At 42.1% G+C, this 20,944-nt stretch overlaps 1 protein-coding gene across 1 annotated transcript; it reads right to left on the bottom strand.

Moving 5' to 3' along the window:
- Nucleotides 1–10,460: 10,460 nt before the first annotated feature.
- On the bottom strand, nucleotides 10,461–20,611 carry LOC131248056 (GATA transcription factor 26-like). The gene is made up of 8 exons (XM_058248097.1): nucleotides 19,969–20,611; nucleotides 17,157–17,525; nucleotides 14,818–15,244; nucleotides 13,909–13,981; nucleotides 13,621–13,724; nucleotides 13,293–13,479; nucleotides 12,784–12,828; nucleotides 10,461–11,391 (listed from the first exon to the last, which is right to left on the bottom strand). The coding sequence occupies exons 1-8, from the start codon at nucleotides 20,006–20,008 to the stop codon at nucleotides 10,960–10,962; spliced, it is 1,677 nt and encodes a 558-aa protein (XP_058104080.1). The 5' UTR covers nucleotides 20,009–20,611; the 3' UTR covers nucleotides 10,461–10,959.
- Nucleotides 20,612–20,944: the final 333 nt, after the last annotated feature.

Below are 20,944 nucleotides of genomic sequence, written 5' to 3'. Positions count from 1 at the left end.
TGGCTTTTTTTTTTTTTTTTTTTTAAATGCTCCATTACAAGCTAAAATGCATGTCGAAAAATAAAATATGAACAAAGTTAGTGCATTTCTTTCTTCAATCATTCATTCAATAGGCTCAAAGTCAATTCCCGATAAGGAATCCCATCCCGCCGAGGGAGCTCCCGAGCACGATTGTTATGGTACATGTCTAATAGTCGATTGTGGTAGAAATGAGAGACCGAGGTCTCTTATTCAAGTCAAGGATGGCCCAACTTTGCCAAGGAAAATATTTGAAGAAGATGTATGATGCACTTAGCTTGGGGGTATATTGCTTAATAGAGCTTTGCTCATGCAATTGGGTTGTTGCGCTTGCTTACAGGTGGGATGTCTAATTGCCCAAGCAGTACTAATAGTATCTTCCTCTTTTTTTTTTTGAAAGATAACGCAAAATATCATATTAAAAGGAAGAAAATAAAGAGAACAGCAGCACAAATCTACCGAGATATCAGAATTGCTAAGCGATTAAAAAGACAAAATTACAAACGTTAGACTTAGACGAGTAGGAAGCCCAATCCACTAGAAGAATGATGGCCCTAAACGCAACGCGGTCCGCCGGATTGGCTTTGTCATTAAAGCACCGATCGTTCCTTTCGGTCCAAACCGCCCACAAACTACTAAGAGGGCCAAACGCCAGAGAGAAGTCCGTTGTTTCCCACACTTGATCCCGTGCCAGAGAGAGAGGAGGCTATCAGTTGAACTTGAAAAGTAACAAAAGATGTTGAACCGGAGAAGGAAGATCGACCAAATCTTGTGAACAAAGGGGCAGTGGATGAAGAGATGATTAACCGTTTCTTCATCGGCTATGCAGCAGACTCATACATTAGTGATGGGCATGCCCCATTTTTGCAAATTATCAACAGTGAGGACTTTTTGGTTACCAACTAACTAGCCAAAAACTGCAATTTTGGGAGGGGCCGAGTAGGACCAACCATCATACCGCTGAAGATCCAGAGGGTGAGGGAGATTAGCAGACAGGAGGTTATAAAAAGACTTAACTAAAAAACTACCCTGTTTATCCAAATGTCAAGACAATCTGTCAGGCGTGTTGCGATTTGGGATGACGCTGGAAATGTAATTGAGAAGGGCAGCATATTCATTGATCTCCCTTTCCGTAAGGTTCCTTCCGCATTCGATGTTCCAAGTGGAGTTCCCGCCTTCAGAAGATAAACAATCGGCGACCCTGCACAGGGGGTACTTTGCAATACGGAAAATGTTAGGGTAAGAGGAGCTAAGGGTAGTTAATCCTGCCCATGAATCTAGCCAAAAACGAGTCCAGTTACCACTACCAGTTATGACGAAAATGCCTTTGAGAAGTTCCGGCTTGGTGGAAAGAACGTCCCTCCATATGGCCAACATCTTGTGGTTGCATGTGCGATTAGTCCACCATCTCCCATCTGATCTACCATATTTTCCCTTTATAAAATCGTTCCATAAGGCCCCATCTTCATTTCCGAGTCTCCACAGCCATTTCCCCAAAAGAGCGTGGTTCAAAAGCTTAAGGTCCTTGATGCCGGCACCACCGTCTTGCTTCGGGCGACAAACTGTTTTCCAATTGATCAAATTGAATTTGTCCTTATCTGATTTTCCATGCCAGAGAAAGTCTCTTCTGAGTTTGTCTAGTATCTTCACAATATAGGACGGACATTTAAACAATGACATCTGATAGATCGGGAGATTGGACAGCGCCGAGTTTATAAGGGTTAGCCGGCCTCCTAAGGATAGATATCTACTCTTCCAATTGGCCAAATAGGACCGCATCCTGACAATGATCTTGTCCCAGGACTTCTTTGGGGGTTTCCTGATGCATAAAGGAAGGTCGATGAAAGTGGTGGGGAGGGAGTCAAAAACACAACAGAAGGAATCAGCATAATCCTTTAGTTCAATCTCCTCCATGTTCACCCCCAGCATTGTAGACTTGGACAGATTGACACGCAGACCAGAAACTGCTTCAAAACAGTGGATGATCGTGCATAAGTTGCTGACTTTTGTTTGGTCGGCGTCATTAAAGAGGAGAATATCGTCGGCGAATTGAATGTGGGAGATTGGAACGGACATCCCCTGCACGCTAAACCCGCTGGTGAGGCCAGCTTCCTGGCCTTTGATAAGCATGCGAGACAAAGTCTCGCCCACAACCAAGAAGAGGAAAGGGGAGAGAGGATCGCCCTGCCGCAGGCCCCTGGAGCTTTGGAAAAAGCCTTTGGGGGAGCCATTGACGAGGACAGAGGAGAGCGATCCAACGCACTCTTTAATCCAATTACACCACCTCCTGCCGAAGCCCATCATTTGAAGCAGATACAGAAGGAACTCCCAATCGACATGGTCATAAGCCTTCTGAATGTTGAGTTTGCAGAGAAGTCCCTTGCGTTTGGATATGGATCTGGAATGGAGAGTTTCATTAGCAATAAGGGCACAGTCCGTTATCTGACGACCTGGGTAAAGGCGCTCTGATGATGGGATATAACTGATCCGATGACTCCAATCAAGCGAGAAGCAAGAACTTTTACTAAGAGTTTATAAGGGCCCCCGATCAAGCTAATCGACCCATAATTAGATAACGTATGGGCTCCCCGACATTTTGGGATGAGAGCAATGAACGAGGCCTTGATTCCTCTAGCTAGAATTCCTCTCGAATGAAATTTAGAAAAGAAGCCCATTATATCATCTTTGAGTAACTCCCAGAAAAATTGAAAGAAAACGATCGAAAACCCATCCGGGCCAGGAGCCATGTCCCCTTCCATATCGTTGATGGCCTGTATAACTTCTGTGGGGGAGAAAGGAGCTTCCAGAGAGACTGCTTGGTCTTCTGAGATCTTTGCGAAAGGAAGATCATCAAGGGAAGGTCTGGTCCATTCATCTTTCTTCAGAAGATCCTTGTAAAATCGGACAATTTCTTCCGATATAAGGTCTTGGTCGTCAGTGTAAGTGTCATCGATTGTTAGACTAGTTATAGCGTTCGTCCGACCTCTTTCGCTAGCCATGCGATGGAAAAACTTGGTATTTTTATCACCCTCATGAATCCACTTACATTTGGATTTCTGGCGCCAGGAGATTTCTTCCTCTTTGAGCTTTGCTGCTATGTCCTTTGTCCGCTAGATCCTCCTGAGAAATAACGATGGATGGAGAGGCAGATTTTGAGCTTCCTCTATCTCCTGATCAATCTTCGTTAGCTCGAACAAAATACCTGCTAACTCAACCTCGCGCTTTTTCACCTCTATCTCCTTCCATTCCTTCAGCTTTTACTTAAGCATACGCAACTTGTTGCTGAGCTTGAAGCCGGCGAAACCTGAGCATGAGAATCCAGCCCACCATTCTTCAATCATCTGTTTAAAACCTTCTATCTGGAGCCAAGCTATGTCGAATTTGAACGATTTAGGGCCCCAGTTTCGTTCGTCAACTGCCAATAGAATCGGGGTCTGGTCGAACGTAGTTCTAGGGAGAGCAGATTGCACTATTTGGGGGTATTGATCTAGCCAATTAGATAGAATGAGAAACCGATCGATCCTGGTTAGAATGGGGGTCGCCCTATCATTAGACCAGGTGAATTTCACTCCCAGCAAGGGAAGGTCAACTAGAGCTTCGTCTTCTATCCACTGGGAGAATCGACACATGGCCATCGTGGTTCTGCCGCCCGTGGATTTTTCACCAGCCGTGCGAGCGATGTTGAAGTCGCCTCCTATACAGCAAGGACCGTCAAACTTATTTCTGGTAGAGCTCAACTCCTTCCAACACTCCTCCTTGAGAGAATCCTGATTCGGGCCATAAACAGAGCATATAAGGCATGAAAAATTAGAAACAGTATTTTTTAGAATTATCGATAGAGAGTAAGATCCGCTCCAGTTGTCGATAAGATTCCAGGAGGAAGTCTTCCACGCCATGAGGATCCCGCCTGAAGATCCCTCAGCGTCCCGGTTGACCCACTGAGTCATAGAGCGATTCCAAATCGAACCCAGCAATCTGTCACTGAACTGCTAGACTTTGGTTTCTTGTAAACATATCACGTCAGCTTTGCTCCTGGCACAGGTGTCCCTGATGAATCTCCTCTTACGTCTGGACCCAACTCCTCTAATATTCCAGGATAGAATGTTCATTTGGATACCGAGTTGCCCCAAGGTGAAGTAGCCCGAGAGGGAGTGGAAGAGGTAGTATGATTGGGGGATCGAAGGATCAGACTGTGGGTCACTCTGATGCTTTGTGATCTGTCTGAAACTTTTTTCGGAGACCTGCTCTGAAGATTTGGGCGGTCGCACTCCTCGATACAGTGGAAGAGAGATATGAAATCTTCCAGGTTGTCCCCAAAAGATACACCAATGGTGCGTCCGACGTGTCCCACCGCGTCCCGGATCCATTTCTTCCTCTGGATGGTCTTGATCAGCTTGGCTCTCTCCTCGTCCGGGCCTTTTAAAAGAAGGATGTCTTGGGGATGCACCACCCGGCAGCCCTCTTCTTGGATTTGAAGGGGTTCTGCCTCCAGAATGATCCCGTCACTGTTTTCCATGAACATCTCAATGAGCGCTTGCCCTGGAAGAGAGTGGAGATTAGATTAAGAATGAGGGGAGGCAGGAGAAGATGGTTGTTCTACTGCTTTCGACCCCGAAGGAGAATCTCCGCAGCGAGGGGAGGAAATTACTGTAACACCCCGGGTTTTTAGGGGCCATGTAAGAACTCGGCTCCCAAATTCCCGAGTGTCATGGGTGCCCTAATGGGCTTTATATTTTAATTACATTTGGATGATTTCATAGGCAATGAATGAATTTAGCAAGGCATGAAGCAGAAGTACGTCATAAGCAATATCAATTGTTACTAACTATAAAAATATCTAAACAATGAATCCAAAGTCATCTAAATAGAGAACTAGTCCCACCCATATACGACCCAAAGCGACTAAGGCCCTGGTTCATACCCTGCGTTAGCCCGAGCTCAACTAAATGGATCCGTCGAAAGTCTGGAAGAAAAGAAGCTCCTCTTCCCTATCCTTGCTCACCTCGTTCGGCTCATCGAGCTCCGCCTCACTTGCATCTAGAAAAGGGTCTGGTTGGTGTTTTAAAACACCGTCCTAGAGTGGGAGTGAGTAATCAACTCAGTGGGTGCTATTACTCTTAAGTTATCACAGGCATCAATTATAATATGATCTTAATGAAAAGCAGTCAATCATAAACATTTAACTAATCTTATTAACGTGCATGCATGCAGGATGATATGATGCATGCCCTCGCCACAACTCTCCCTCGAGCGACTCCATCTAACGATCGCATATGACAACACTCCCTCAGTGCGACCTTGACTGCCGAGTCGCCACCCTAACTAGTGCGATGCAATGCGATCATATTAGCCAAGTTATTAATTAGATCCAGTCATCCAGCAGGTTGGGGAATCTGGTACACCTCACATATCAATGCCCTAAACTGGTTACGAGACCAAGACCCTCCAATGCGTGAGGCCGAGACCCCGCGGTCCGTGATCTCGTTGGGTTCCTCATCCCCGACTTCAAGTACATGAGGAGTGCCGAGAGAAAGGGATTGCCCGCGGTCACTACGAGGAGGCGCGATACCCCAGCGTAGGCCGACAGCTCGGACACGGTGTCCCATTCCACCATGCCCAGCTCACGAGGCTGTGGACCAAGTGGATTATTGATGGGCTACAAGGGTTGTAGGGTGTTTCAGATTCCATACATGTGTGAGCAAATAGGGTTAACAAACAAGGTTAGTCAGATAGTAAGCTAGACCGTATAAGTCAGGCGAGTACATGACGGAACGACATCGGGTGCAAGCATCCCATGTAGTCTAACTACTGCCGCCCACGCGCACTCGCCCAAACCCATGGGTTTAGCCTCGAGGCGGTCCTTCCAACAGAACCACCTTCACTCTCCTCCTGTTCCTGACTAACCCAAGGGTACAATTAGCGATTCATAGCACACCGACTACCAATGTATCATCTAGCATAAACAACATCATGTCCTCATACTTTTCCCATACAATTCAAATTCTCATGGCAAGCAAGGCTAACAGTATCATGAAACAAGTGCAAGTGAGATGTGGGTGTGTGTGAGGAAGTTAAGCACTTCCTCCATCTTAGGAAATCATATACACAAGAGTAATGAAATCATACATAATATGAAGCAACAATATATAAAAAATCAACACGGCATGAACATATGATCATCCATACACCAAATCATGTGAGAAACACGAACGACATCATGAGAGAGAGCCAAACATGTAAATCCATACAATTTCAACCAACATACAATTCTTAGGGTTTCCCTAGACTTTCAAATATAACATCCAAGCAATCAAAATCATTAAGCTCGTACTAAAATTGGTGCTAGGCCACCTAAGAACAATAGTCCGCACCTCCGGATTTTTGAAGGCTTGGAAGACGACTTAGGAAGATGGATGTTTTTGGAGTTGAATGGCTGAAATCCCTAAAACAAGCATTTGTATGTTAGAATCCATGTCAATCTCTTCTCAATACATGGATTTCAAGAAAAATGGGTGAGGGGTTTTACTTAGACGACCAACGGACGATTCTTGTGGTTGTGGTGTAGGGATTTTCTTGGAGAAGGGGTAGAGAGTTGTAAGGTTGAGCTTCCTTGGGCCCCGCCATCAACAACACCCTCCTTCACTCTCTTCTTCCTCTCTCTTTCTCCTCCTTTCTCCTCTTTCTCTTCTCTTTTTTCTCTCTTCTAGGGCAAAATCGTATGGGGAGAGGGGGTGCCTAAATGAGGCCCTTTTATAATGCCAGATTTGGTGGAAATGGCCCCAAGTGTTGGGTTTTTACTATACTAGACCTATGAGAGGGTCTTTCTAAGCTCTAGGACCTACTATGGGGTGTACTTATTGATATACATCATAGGATAGTTAGCCCTAATGATGATCTACGTATGAACATGATCAGCCCACCATTTGGATGCATTGATCGATAGATATGAGTAAAAGTCTATTCAACGGTCACCGATGGTCGATCGGGGCCACGACTATACGGATATGAGCAGAAAAATATCTTTACTCCACGTGTGAACTTTGGTCGCAAACCGACGGTCCGTCATCCTCAACTTTGCATAAGAGTGGATGACTCAATTCACTTAAGTTCCAGCTCCTTTCTTTAGGGTATTTGCGCTTCTCATGCACTCATTCTTCGGCTCAAATTGAGAAGTTATGGACAGTACCCCGGTGTAACTCCCGCGATGGGCGTCAAGCCCAGTAAGATGGACATTATTCTATAGGTTTTGGAACTAGTAGCCCGTCAATGAGCGGTCTAGAGCTTGTTCGGAAAATCAGGGTATTTTTAGAATGAATTAGGCATTGAGATTTCTCAGGGGCAATGATTAGGGTTTGGATTAACTATGTTCATAGTGTGGCCTATTTATAACTAGTGAAAGTGGAGATTTGGTCATGATTAATCTAAACTGTCAGTTTTAGGCTAAAAGAGTAACGGGGTTGTTCTGATGGGTCCCTGGTCATGAAATTTATAGGACAGGTGCTCCATGGCCTGATGAAGGGCAATGCAAAATTTGAAGGCAAACGGATACGGGGTTTACCGCAACGGTTCAATTTACGATCAACGGTTACCGTGCCACGATTGGGTCTCAGATTTTGTGGACGGGTATAGGATAACACACTAGACCTTCACCATAAATCTAGAAGAAATTCGAAGGCTGAAAAGCCCGGAGTCTCAATTTCATTCGTCGGTGCCAGATTTCAACTCTGGCCTTGGGTGGGGTTGACAAGTGCTGTTGGAACGACTCGGATAATTAACTTTTGGGTGTCCAATGAGTCCGTGGTCCGCGATGAACCACAAGCCCAGTGAGATCTATGGTTCCCTAAAGTTTTATAATTTTCTGACCTTCCCGCGTCGCGGTATAAGCCGTACGGGTTGTTGCTAAGTGTAAACGGGCTATCGGCTTGACGGCCCGTACTCGGTCCAATCACGACCAGACTGGTCCACCCATGTATAAGCTAATATCGAGTGCTAATGGTCAGTAAGTGATAGTATGAGTTAGTTTTTAAAAAAATTTAAGGATTTTTTGAAAATCCAAAACAGTGAAAAATCCAGGATGTTACAATTACCCCAGGGGACGCGAGTCGATGGATAGACAAGGCAAGGTCCGTAGATCGTCGCGAGTTGATGTTGGAAATTCGAGACCGCAGCCGATTAAGGACACGCGGAGACGACGAATCGACCGTAGCAGTACCATTAGAATTCGAGGGAGGTTCCGATACTGAGGCGAGTAACGGAGGCTCAGAGGTGCAATGGAGGAAGCTTCCGAGGCTGCCATCTGTATGTTCTACAGAAGGTTCGGGATACGCGTCTGGAACAATGATCGCAAGTTGACGATCAAGACATACATCCGGCGTGGAATTCGCGCGCGTGGGTGAAGCTTTGAGGGAAAAGTGAGATGTGGCGATATCTTTGTGGGGCCCGACACGCGTTTCTGAAAAGGAAGGGGGTTGCGTGATGTGAGAGAGAAACGGGGGAGGACGCATGTCTGCAGGCGCCGCTTCGCAGTAAGGTGGCGCACACGCCATCTCACGTCTATTGAGAAGCCTGATCGAGCTGCCCGATTGAGAACGCATGTCAATGGACGTGACTGGTGCTCTGCGGGATATCGGCCTGAGTACTCCTTCACCAGGAATTGGTGTTCCACTGGGAGCCTGAACAGAGACACCTCCCTCAAACTGGGATCCAGTGAGAATCTGGACCTGCTCCGGGGCTGCAGATAGAGGCGATGACTGTTTGAGCCTCCATATTTCTCCCTACCAATGAATAGGACTTGACGGCACCTCCCTCTGAATTGGGAGGAAAAGATCTCGCCCCGCTGCCCTGACCAGGATGTGATGAGGAAGAGGGTGACCCTTCTTTCTCTGAATTCTAGCCCAGATGACACCCATTTCGTCACCCCTGAGAGTTTTGGTGTTGATTTCTATGAGAGTGCCTAAGGTCAAAGCAGTTGTGTTGAAGAATTTTGCATACCAGAGCTCCAAAGGGACGTACCATATCAATACCCAAAACTCCTCCATCCCAAAACATGAAAATTCCTCCCACTTCATCATCCTCTTGATAGGACCGTTTTTGTGAATGGTTCCGGCCATGATAAGCATGTCCGGGTTGACTTCAAGGCCGACATCAATCCACAGTTCGTTGAATCCAATGGGTTTAATGTTGAAGAGAGACAAAGGGTACCGACAGCACTCGTCGAGCCATTTAGTCACTGCGTCAATGGTAGCACCGGTTTTCTTGATCACCACTAATGAACTCTGGAGAGAGCTGTGGGAGTTAGCCATACGATCTTCATTGATGGTAATCGAGGGTTGCGAAGAAAATAACTCCCTTTCGGCTTGGAAACCTAAATCGGATTGCTTGGGAGGATTGGAAGTAATTTCGTCTAGGGGGTGCTTGTGCGAATGATGAGGCGGAGGAGAACTGGAGGAGTGAATGAGAGCTTCCTTGAAAGATGTTTTGTGCTTGTGGAGTGCTGATGTAGGATAGTTTAAAGGTATATGGACAGAGGGGGAGGTTCACTTCTGAGCAGGAGCTCCTGTTGGGACGACTTTGTATTTTCCTCGTTCAGGTTCAAACCGAGCCCTCTGGACCAACAGCTTCTGTCCACCGAAGCTTGCACCATGGAGCATATCGACTGCTCCTGTCAGCTCTGTCTCAGAGCTCATTCGAACGAGAGCAAATCCGCGATGATGGCTAGACCTTCTGTCTCGTGGCATCACAACGTCCATAACAGCTCCCGCCTGCCCGAACACTTTCTCGAGGTTGATTGGGAACCAACCGTCGGAATACCCTTTCACCTTTGATTATTACTTAAACCAGTAGCTCACCCTTTCCAAGTGATAGAGAAGATGACCTAAACATGTTGCTAAAAGACTCTAACATGTGCCACAAGTGCCATAGTCCATTTTCAAGCTCTACAGATGTGCCACACAACTTTCAAGTACCATTCATACGCCGCATGTGCCATGTGCCAGAACATTATCAATCACCCCACATGTGCCACAAATGCCACCGTACATGTTCAGATGCTACATGCCAAGCTGTAATTGTGCACATGGGTTCACATTCATAAGATAATCTTTATTCTAGGGTTTTTGACAAACAGCACCAGATTACCCCGTCCAGCACAGCTAGGCACAAACAGCATACTCCAGGCCAGCATGACCCGCACTACTTGTCTAGAAATGAACTTTGCTCCCAACCAGACGGCCCCTTAGTGAGAAAGACTAAGCTCCAAGTTATGATCACAGTACCAAATTGGACTTGAAAGGAATTTAATTGCAATTTGAAGGCTACCTGCTTAATATCAATATTAATGCAACAATAACAGTTTGGACTTCGACCCTCAACTAAACTGATTATTGCAATTTGATGTATTACGCACATCCAAACACAACCACAATCTTGTATTCTATTGGGGCTTTCGCTAAGCTCGTCTCATAATCCCTTTATTCTATATTACTGTTCTCATACCATAAAAATCTTGCTTACTCAGAAATGAGAAGAAGAAAGTCACAAGCACAAGCTCTGATATGAAGCAGCTAGAAAAGTCTATCTCCGTCATATGAAAGGCAGCAACTAACATACTTACCCTCCCTCCAGCTGAAAACATGAACCCTTCTGTTGCAGTTTCAGATATAATACAAACTTCTGTCAGCCTATACAAAACTAGCCACATTCATCCCTTAACATGCCAGTTCAAACCAAGGTTAGTGTATTCAAATGTCGAGAAAATAGCAAAAGAGGAAAAGAAAACCACCCATGATAACAGTATGGAAGATAAGCAAGCTGCAAGCGCATGCACGTGTTGAACCTCATTTACATATACCTTGTGCTTTTCGCAGCAAATATAAGCGGACGACAGACCCAAGTTGTCGGCCTCGCCAAACAGGCACGCCTGTAGTCGCATGGACAAGCATGTCATGGGAGGACAAGATGCGGCAACACAAAGCTGCTCTTGATTGGCTGTTGGCTGCTAAGGCTTGAAGATGAGTGGCTCGAGAGAATCTGTTTGTTCTCTATCAGTGTACTATTTGGGAGAGTTTTCTGTTTCCAAAGATGGCAGTGTAGAAGCTCTGCCTGTGGGAAGGACGTATTTGATGGCACGTCAAACAGCAAATCTTGGTCAGAACTGTCATCTGTGAACTGCAAAGAATCTAGCAAGCTCCTGTCTGGCGGGAATGCGAACAGACTTCTTGGACTGAAACAAGACCCATCATTATCTATGTCCTTGGCTCTGTGGCTTTCTTTTACACCCAGATTGCTAGAATTCAACTGAGGAGATTTTATAGAAGGAAAATTCGTGCTTCCACTTTTGTGCACTCTTTTAAGGCTTGTCAACATGCCTTTTGCCTCTGAAATTCACAAGATAACGATCAAAATCAATTTCCGCAGTCCATATCAACAACAAAAATGAATTTTGCTATCCTTCCGATGGACAAGAGGTGGATCATACTGCATTTTTGCTTGGATGAACTATTAAATTGAATGGCAAAAACCAGTTCAATGAAGTGGAAATAACCAAATTGTAACTACCTTCCTCATTATCACAATATGGTCATTCACCTTGACTGAACTGAATGGTTCATGTTTCAATTTCATTTTGCATCCAAACACACCCTCAAATATTTTGTCTATATAGCCAACCTGGTGGTATTCTAGCCACTGTTTGCGCTTTTGGGATGTTTTGAATTAATTAACTTTTGATCCATGTCATTATCTTCTAAATGCAAAGGCCCTCTCTGTGTGTGCACATGCTCACATGTGTTATAGTCCATTTGGGCATTCTTTTAAGTTACAATGCACATGCTTATGGTAATTTGCCTCATTGACATTTTAGGAGCGGAGAACAAGTAATTTGTGATTTTGGAATTTCTACTCCTAAACAAATTTCCAAAAATCATAAAATGTGGCTGGCTACCTTGCAATTTGCAGTGCATTGGAAGGACCCCTTAGTCATGCACACTAGTATCCTCGTGATTTTTGGAAATTCTACAAATCAAAAATTATCTTTCTTGCATGGCCTGAGCGAAACACAGCCTAAAGCAAGCCCTAAAGACTTGCATCTAATATGGGTGATGCAAGAGGACTTGAAGGACCTGATGCATCAGAATGTGAACGACTACCCTGATGTGCCCAGGGAGGGCGGGCATGTTTCAGTGATCCAGATTGTTTATTTAACGACCCCGATTGTGGATGGAAATAACCCAAAAATCACCTGGGATGAAAGATGCTAAGCCTTCGATGTGGTCTTCACACACAATATGGATGGTTTAGTTAAAATAATATTATAGCAATGGTTCGAAAAAAATTTAAAGATTGGACTAATACAATCTTTCAATCTGGGTGGTTTAACAACCATGAAGCCCCATTTGTACATACTGGGTGCATCCAGACACCATTAATGCCTGATGCATCAGGACCCAATAAAATTCTCCCAATGCAAACACTATGATGTGCTGCCTATACAGAAGGTCGAAGACGACATAAGGACTCAATGACCAATGATGTGGACATACTAATTTTTCTTCTTCTTCTTCTTCTGGTTTTTTTTTTTTTCCACAAGCTGGGTTCAAACCCGAGACCTCAAATGTTTGATGGCATCTGTCTGTAGGATACCGGCTCAAACCCATGTGCATATACACAGCACAGCTAAAATCAATTTTGTTTTTGTATCAGAAAATTAGACAACTAACCTGTAAAGTTCTGATTTTGGCCATCACAGGGCATCAGATTACCATGCACAACAGAATTGGTCCCTGCTGCAACCCCATTCCCATCTTGCAATTTCTTACGCTTTACATCCAAAAGGACAAGGAACAAATATCGGAATCAAATTGTAAGTTTCTTCTACAAGAAGCCAAAACAAATTAAAGTGACTGCAGCCCACAAGTACATAACATCTCCAAGAGGTTTGTGAAACCCATACAAAACTCTACACACGTACATACATGCCAACCTGGCATGTGTGTGAGATAAACAAACCGTTCACCAGGAGGTACCCACTGTACAGGTGACCCAGCCCGAATAATCAGGACACTACACTCAGCGGATGGGTGGCATGTGTACCTTGAATGTGAGCAGTTCACATTTATTTAACCGGCCATTTGTTTCATACATGTGTCCACCTGATGAGTCGAGTGGTGTGGCCCAACTAGCGCATTGCTCAGAGGATGTATGTGGGTTTAGCAAAACTCCAATGATGTAGTAGAATATTAAAGCAATAGCAAGTATCGAAGGATCAAGTTACAGACCTTGAGCCGTTGGTACTGTTCTACCCATTTGGATTTTGTCAAATTGACTAATGCTAGCCTCTTCAAATTCGTACACTCTTCGGTTTTTACTCCTGGAAGAGAAAGATCAAATATTCCCTCCAAAAGAAGTTGTTGGAAAGAAGACAACGCCTCCACGAATTGAGGACTATCGAACATACTTTTAAAGCTGCACACGTGACAAGAAATCGTAATATATACAAATGTAACAGATGCAAGACTTATGTACAATTGAAAGGAAATGGTATTTTTTTTTTTTTCTTTTTACAACATCAGCTGTAAAATGAGATAAGAAGACATGTATACTAACCTCTCAGGGAGTTTAATAGCATCAATAGAAGGCAGTAATTTCATCAACTGCTGTTGTTCTTCATGTGTCAAATGTCTCACAAATTCCTCAAAGCTAACAACATCCTACTCCAACATGGACTGCAACCATGTGAGCTACATAATAATTCAGCAAGAATGAAATACAACTGTGATATGGTCGAGGTTGGCCAGTAATGACATGAAAATTTTTTATTAGATGGAGAGATCTTGAAGGAAAAAACAAACAACTGCATGCCATAGAATAAAAATAACAGTACTGAAATCTTACTCTTAGATCTATGGTTCCAAGGGGCGAATTGTTATTCTGCAGAATATGTAGCTTCTCATGGGAGAACTTATCTCTGAAAAGCCATATTAAGATATAAGTAATAGAATAGAGGCACTAAAACTTCCTCCATAGAAATCCAAGTATGATATCAAATTAAGGGCGTGTGTAGGTGTCCACTAAATCACGCTTGATGGGGCTTCTTTGGCATACTTAATATGCTTGGTGATTGGAATGGTGCGGAAAATGGAACCATAGTTAGCGAGCTTCTGTTTTCCAACCAAAACCACAAGTGAGACAAGAATAGGAAGATCTTGTTCTTATATCAATTGTGATTTGGATGTATGCATCCCATAAATCTTGGGAATAGAACGCCTCAATAATTCTAACAGTAATGCCTGAAATATCATATTATGACTAGGAAAAATAGCAAAAATGTCCAACATAAGACCCACTTGAACAGCATTAACTTCTGATATTCATGCCTAAAGCAAGCTTTTTTATATGAGAAAAACTTCAATACTCTAGCAGAGCGTGATGGATGATAAGCTGGCACTCAGAAATTGCATGCGTAGCATACAAGTAATTCAAATTAAACTGTCCAAATTATTAACATAAAATTTTGTTCATTTGATGATCTGACTATCAGACTACTGGACATTGGCCGGTTAAAAATGAAAATTGTCTACAGGTCCTATTTCAACAAACAAGTGTCCATGAATCAGAGGTTAGGATATTTCAACCAATCTTAATTTGGGATTGAGAGACTGTGTTTCCACAATTTAGTTAGTTTAGTTGAGTTAATGTATGCCACATATACAATTTTAAGTGCCAGCTTATCAACCGTCATACTTTGCCAGAGAATCAAATAACACCACGTTTCATATTAAAAGGTAGAAAGAGGAAAAGAACCTTTTCATATGCTCTTGTTCCCCTTGTCCCATAAGCCTCTTAAACTTTTCAGTGCCAACATTTGAAAAATTTATCCCTTTGCTTTCAGTATGTACAGGAAGGGATGTCGGCGCTGAATAGGCCTCATTTACAATGTGGGCTTTGCTATCGACCGGAAGCGAGCTCGCCTCTGATTCCTCCTCTCGGGCTGCTGTATTTGGATGTCTGATGAGAACACTTCCATGGCCTATCTCAACAGAGACCATAGGAGTTCCACTTTCAAAAAGCAGATCCTCTTCTGAAGATCCAGAAAGATAAGATGACTGTTGTTGCTCATGTAAAATGCAGTATAGATCCTTTGTGAGCTTTTCGACGGGAGATTGCTTCGGGCGACTAACGCATGTCCTCTTCTTCGAAGGCACATCCCAAACGTTGGATTGTGCTGAACCTGCATTCGAACGAAAGACTGGAAATCATGGACATGAACTGAAACAAAAATGGAAGTATTTGACAAAATTGCAACAACAAAGAATATAGAAACTGCCAAATGCTTTGTTGAGGAAAAGGTATTAGCTATGGAGATAAAGCAATATCAGTCATGTACAGACCAAACATCAGATGTGTTGATCAAGGCCTTTGGAGAGACCATTAAACTTTAGGAGAGACTATTAAGACTTATGTACATGACAAGCTTCAATGTAATAGAAAAACATCCCATCTTGAGGTCAAAATATTAAAAATACATTGCATTTCATGTATTTTCTTTTGTTTTCTCACTATTTTATCAATGCTTTTTCATGAAATTGTCTACTCCATACCACTGCATATTCAGTTGTAGTGAACAAGATGACCATAAAGCAAAGCTTTTGTTATGAGGAATAAAATCTCAAGCGTTGTTATATCTAGAGATAAATAGGGCGTACTCTGGTGGCACCGGTACCCACCTAAGCTATGGTAGTACCGGCCAGAAGTGAGGTCCACAAGATGGCAGACCATCTATCAGATGTGTGATCTCATGTTATTCCTAGTACAAAAAACTTAGCCTGATCCAAATCTCGGGTGGGCCATACCACAAAGTACATGTTGAGAGTGGACGCCTGCCATTGATTTGAATAGGAGGCCCACATTGTAGTATATCTGCAGTCCAGGTCATTCAGACCCTTCATCTGGCATGGATGAAGGGTCAGGCCCAAAATCATGCTCCATTGCATCTCGGGTGGGCCCTGGTGGAAGTAAAGTGTGGGGTTTCCTTACCATTGTGTTCCCTGTTCTGTGGTCCACCTGAGCGTTGGATGGGGCTGAGTTTTGATACCTGAGGCTAGCATGAGCTCACGCATCTGATGGATGGGTTGGATGTCCTTCATACATCACATGGGCCACACATCTTCCCAGTACCATCATAAGCTCATGATGGTACTGGTACCACTGGAGTGCACCTCGAGATAAATATGCCCTTCCATTGCTTGTTGAAACAAGCACATAGAAGAAATTATTGGAAGGGAACAGGACCAATGCATGGTATAATTAAGACCAACTAGTCAAATTGATGAAAGAACAAATTGTCCTCAGGCATTTATGCCACATGGTATTGTTGTTGATGCAATCTGGGATATCTTCTCAGACGGTAACATTCATAGAAACAAAGACATATCAGGACAAGATGAAAGTTCAATTTTGAAAATGGAACTTAACAGATGCCTTAGAAGGCCTCTAATGATGGAGTTGGCCCTTATAGCTACGCCCCATTGAAGCCTATACCCACATTGCTAGATGAAGTACAACTGTACAAGAACAGTTTGAGATACCATTTAACAATGAATAACAAAATAACAAACCTCACCATATGGATGCAACATATCTTGAAAAGAACAGGGTTGTAATATGAGGTTCTCTCCCAGACTTGGGACTTGTTCGAATGTACCACAAAGTGCATATGGTCAATCCCGTCCTCCTCCCTTAATGATGGCAATGGTCACATCCATGTTTGTGGGGCCCATTTTGCAGACAGGACAACTTAAAAAATCCCACTATCCACATTTTGTGGGATGAGCAAACAAAACAACCCCCCCAAAATGCGGATGCACATATACTGCCATTTGCATTTTGAAGAACCATCCAAACAGTCCCTGAAAAGATGCACAAGAATAAACAAAGTCTATGGCATAACAACTTCCACAAATTTTCCTGTGGCATTGCAATGCCGAATTAGATGATACATCACAAAAACTCCAATCATTTGAGTGCTTCATTCCTGATACCGAGGTAGAGCATAGACAAACATGGACTTCAAGAAGAAAACTGGAAGGAAAAAATCAGACTTAAAATGATATAACATTGAAGCTCTGATCAAATTTTAGGACCTGTCAAATCGTTCGCATCTGCACTGTTAAAATGAGAACAGTTCTCGGAGTATGATATGGCTGAACCAGTACTAGACCTATTGCTTGTATCCTCCTCCAGAACTTTCCGGAAGTTCTGGTCGGATTTTGGCGCTTCAATTTCAACTTCTGCATCATTATCCCAGTGCTTTCTTTTGTGCAACTTCGGCTCTTTGATCTTAATAGATATACTCTTCACTTTAGGAACTCTGTAGTCCACAGAATCAACAAGATCCGGACGGGCATGCAGTGGGGTGTAGTTTGTAAGCGAGCCCTTTGTCCTCCATCTAGAGCCGCATGCATTGCACAAAATTGGCTTCTCTGGTGGTCCATTCCGCCAAAGAGGAGTGCCTGTTTGCATTACTTGCCTTTCAAAAAACTGACACACTACATACAAATCTTGAAGCATATAGCTTAAGAGGTAAATAGCAAAAAAACATAAAAGCGGAAAAATGGAGTTGAGCTTTTCATCTAATCTCATATCTATTGTCTCATAAAAAGATTTAGGTAGGCAATAACACCATAAAAAAATGACTCACTACAAAATCATCGGCCTATAGTCTAAACCTCAAGTGAGTGATAATTCCAAATTTAGATGCCCATGAATGACATATTCGGTGATCTTTGTTTGGGTTTCTAATCCACCAAAAGGGGGACCCACCAACCATGATTTTTAGCCCATTCTTAGATAATCAGTCAGTTCCTTCATGTCGAAGATATAAAACTTGATAGTGGCCAATGCACATATTTCATAGTGAGCACAAAGTCCTTGAAATCCTATAACCTTCTCAGTGGAAGTGATGGTTTTACATCAGAAAGAAAGATGTGCAATCATCAATTATCAATCAAAATACATAAAGGAAGAAAGTTATAAAATCGGATAGTCTTGAATCACCAACAATCCAAACTAAACTTTTGAAAATGTTAAGAATCCTGATCTAACATCAATCAGCCTGCACATGGCAACATCTCCAATAACAAAAGCATGCATTTAGATGAGAGAAAAGGCAATAGAACATAGATGGACATACATGACAATGGAATTTAAAAATGACCATGAGGGAGAAATGAGAAAGGGTCCCAATGTCCAAGCAGAAGAAGACAAACATTAAGCTATAGCCACACAAGGACACAGTTTAATGAATGGAAAATAGGCCTGAGGTTCCAAGCTACATACGGGAACCAACTTAGGCTTCTTTTCATTTAATTAATACAAACCAAACTGAATTCAACAGAAGTGAAGCTCCATAATTTTAAGTTTTCTGATAACTCATATTCACACTCCAATGCAACATCAATTGGATTCTGCCCATTCTTCGGATGAAGAAGGGAGGAGAAACAAAACAGTTAAAAGAAAGGCTTCAAAATCAGAAAAAAGGCAGCTGCCTCGGCAGCAAATAATTGGAAAGGAAAAAATAAAATAAAATGCAAAAGTGTCATATAACCAGAATGCAAATGGTAATCTAATCCTCAATCTGGAAAATATAATTTAGAGGCCACGAAGTTAATCCGCCGATTGGGAATGAGTAGTGATCTTTCACGATGAAGTTCATAATAATCGCAAAGCTGCTGTTTGATGAGGCAAATGGAGGCCAATGACACTAGAGAATTTACCCCGGATGAATGGTAAGACCTCAATGAGATTCGTACACCCATGAGAAAGATGAGCAGGAAGAAACCTTGATAAAACACTAAGGGCCTGTTTGGGTGCCACTTAAAATGGGTTTCTCTTTTTAGTTAATCATAATTAATGTATCAGAGATCATGACTTATTCTTGATAACCAACAATCACAATCTCTAATACATAATTACAATTAACTAAAATGAGATGCACTCATTTTTAAGTGGCACCCAATACAATATCGAGTCTTTTAAATTCAACCCAAGGCTTATTCCAAGAGCAGGAACAAAAGATGATCCATGACAGGCCTGTTTGTAATTTGGGAAGGGAAGCTTACAACTATGCTAATCTAGATAAACATGAATTACGGATTCTTTCCTGAGAAATAGAACTATTCGAGGCTGAACAAATCTCAATCCACAGATAAATTGAGAACATGAGTTAGGACAAATAATTAGAAATCGATTGTAGAAAGTTTTGGAGCAATTGGACTATTTTTTTCGACGACCAAAAGGACATGGGAAAGAAAACAAGTGCTTGTTGCAAACCAGTAAAACTTACAAAAGATTTCTGACATGGCTATTTTTAGAACTTTGAATTCACACTTACTATAATTCAAATAAACAGTTATGCACATCAATAATCACAGGAAAGAAAGTAGGAAGAAAAAGGGGGGGAAATGCTATAAACCGTTATGTATGGCAGAGAGACTTCAGAAAAGAAATGAAAATTCAGAACATAGATTCTATAGGGGTAACCACAGGCTACTAAATCAATCAGCAAAATCAAATACCCAAAAAAAATAAAAAATAAAAATAAAACATAAAACACCAAACAATACAAAGAAAAGAGGAGGAGAAGAAGAAGAAGAAGAAGAAGACACCAATGAAATCAACGAGAAAATCACTTCCTCTATAATCTTTTAATTGTTTTACTGTCGACACGAACACAGCAATTCAAAAGACCAAATACGTAAAAATTCAAAGGTCAACCTTTTCTCTCACTTTCAATAACATGTTCAATTGAAACTTTTTATCATTGAAAGATACCAGAATTAGGGAATTTTCCTTGCTAAATTTTAAAAATAAAACCATGAATATGAGAATTAAAGAAAAAGGCTTTCTTGAATATTCAAGAGACACACACAGGATGAAAAATGAATAAAAACTCACTTGTAACTCCACAATGATAGCAAGGCCCTTCCTTTCCCATCTCTCTCTCCCCTCCTTGATCTCCAATAGAATTAAAAAAATATAGAAAAAAAAAAAACCCAAGTAATTTCTTGATGAAAATAGACTAAAAATACAAAGATATTGCACCAAATTCGTTTATTTCTGTACACCCCAGTTAAGAGAATATTACTTGCTATGGAAAGATTCCCAGCAAAACCCAAATAAAAGTTGCAGAAATCAAACGGAAAAAAAAAGAAAAAAAAAAAGGAATTCTATCCTAGAAAAGACACAGAAAATAGAAGAATCTCCCAAAAAATCAACAGACTGAAATGGGTTTTTAGCTGGGAATCTGTACAATCCAATGGAAGAGAGAAAACCATTCAAGCAATGAAATTCATGGTTGGGAAATGAAGGTGAAACTGAGTTGTGTTTCTCTGTCTTTTTGTATGTAGAGTAAATGTTCAGCTTTCATTGCTTCTTTTTTTAAAATAAAAAATAATAAAGTAATAATTAATAAAATTTTCAATTCCTCCCTAATAAAAATAATATCATGTATTTTTTATTTTATATTATTTGAGAGAAGGAATATTAGATATATCTTGTTGACTCTCGAATTTTTCTCTGCTGATAATTCAAAAACCCGGAAAAGAAGCAAAAGAAGGAAGAAAAACGAAGAAAGAAACAGAGCTTCCTTTGGGTATTTTCTCTGGGGCTCGCTCCGGTGGTATCAGTACCACCGTAAGGCATGGTGATACCGGGAAGATGTGGGGCCCACGTGATTTATTAACAAAATCTGAACCGTCCATTGGATGATTCGAATTGTAAAATATCACGTGAAGAAAATAATCACAAAATAAAATCTATGTGGGCCACATAAATGGGGTCAATTTCATAGGGAACGCCCATGATTGATTTTCATGAGGAGTCTACAATACTGTTTATACTAAATCCATGCCTTCCAGACCCTTCATCTTCC

Source organism: Magnolia sinica, chromosome 6 (genome assembly GCF_029962835.1).
Source record: "Magnolia sinica isolate HGM2019 chromosome 6, MsV1, whole genome shotgun sequence".
Lineage (NCBI taxonomy): Eukaryota > Viridiplantae > Streptophyta > Magnoliopsida > Magnoliales > Magnoliaceae > Magnolia > Magnolia sinica.
This window is presented reverse-complemented; position numbering and strand designations above follow the sequence as displayed.

Bases quoted from the DNA above. Each gene is read 5' to 3' on its own strand.
- LOC131248056 (XM_058248097.1), bottom strand. From the start codon at position 20,008: ATGGGAAAGGAAGGGCCTTGCTATCATTGTGGAGTTACAA. The intron at 13,725-13,908 runs GTAAGATTTCAG...ATGTTGGAGTAG, and splicing joins TTGGAACCATAGATCTAAGA to GATGTTGTTAGCTTTGAGGA. The intron at 13,480-13,620 runs GTTAGTATACAT...TCACGTGTGCAG, and splicing joins GCTATTAAACTCCCTGAGAG to CTTTAAAAGTATGTTCGATA.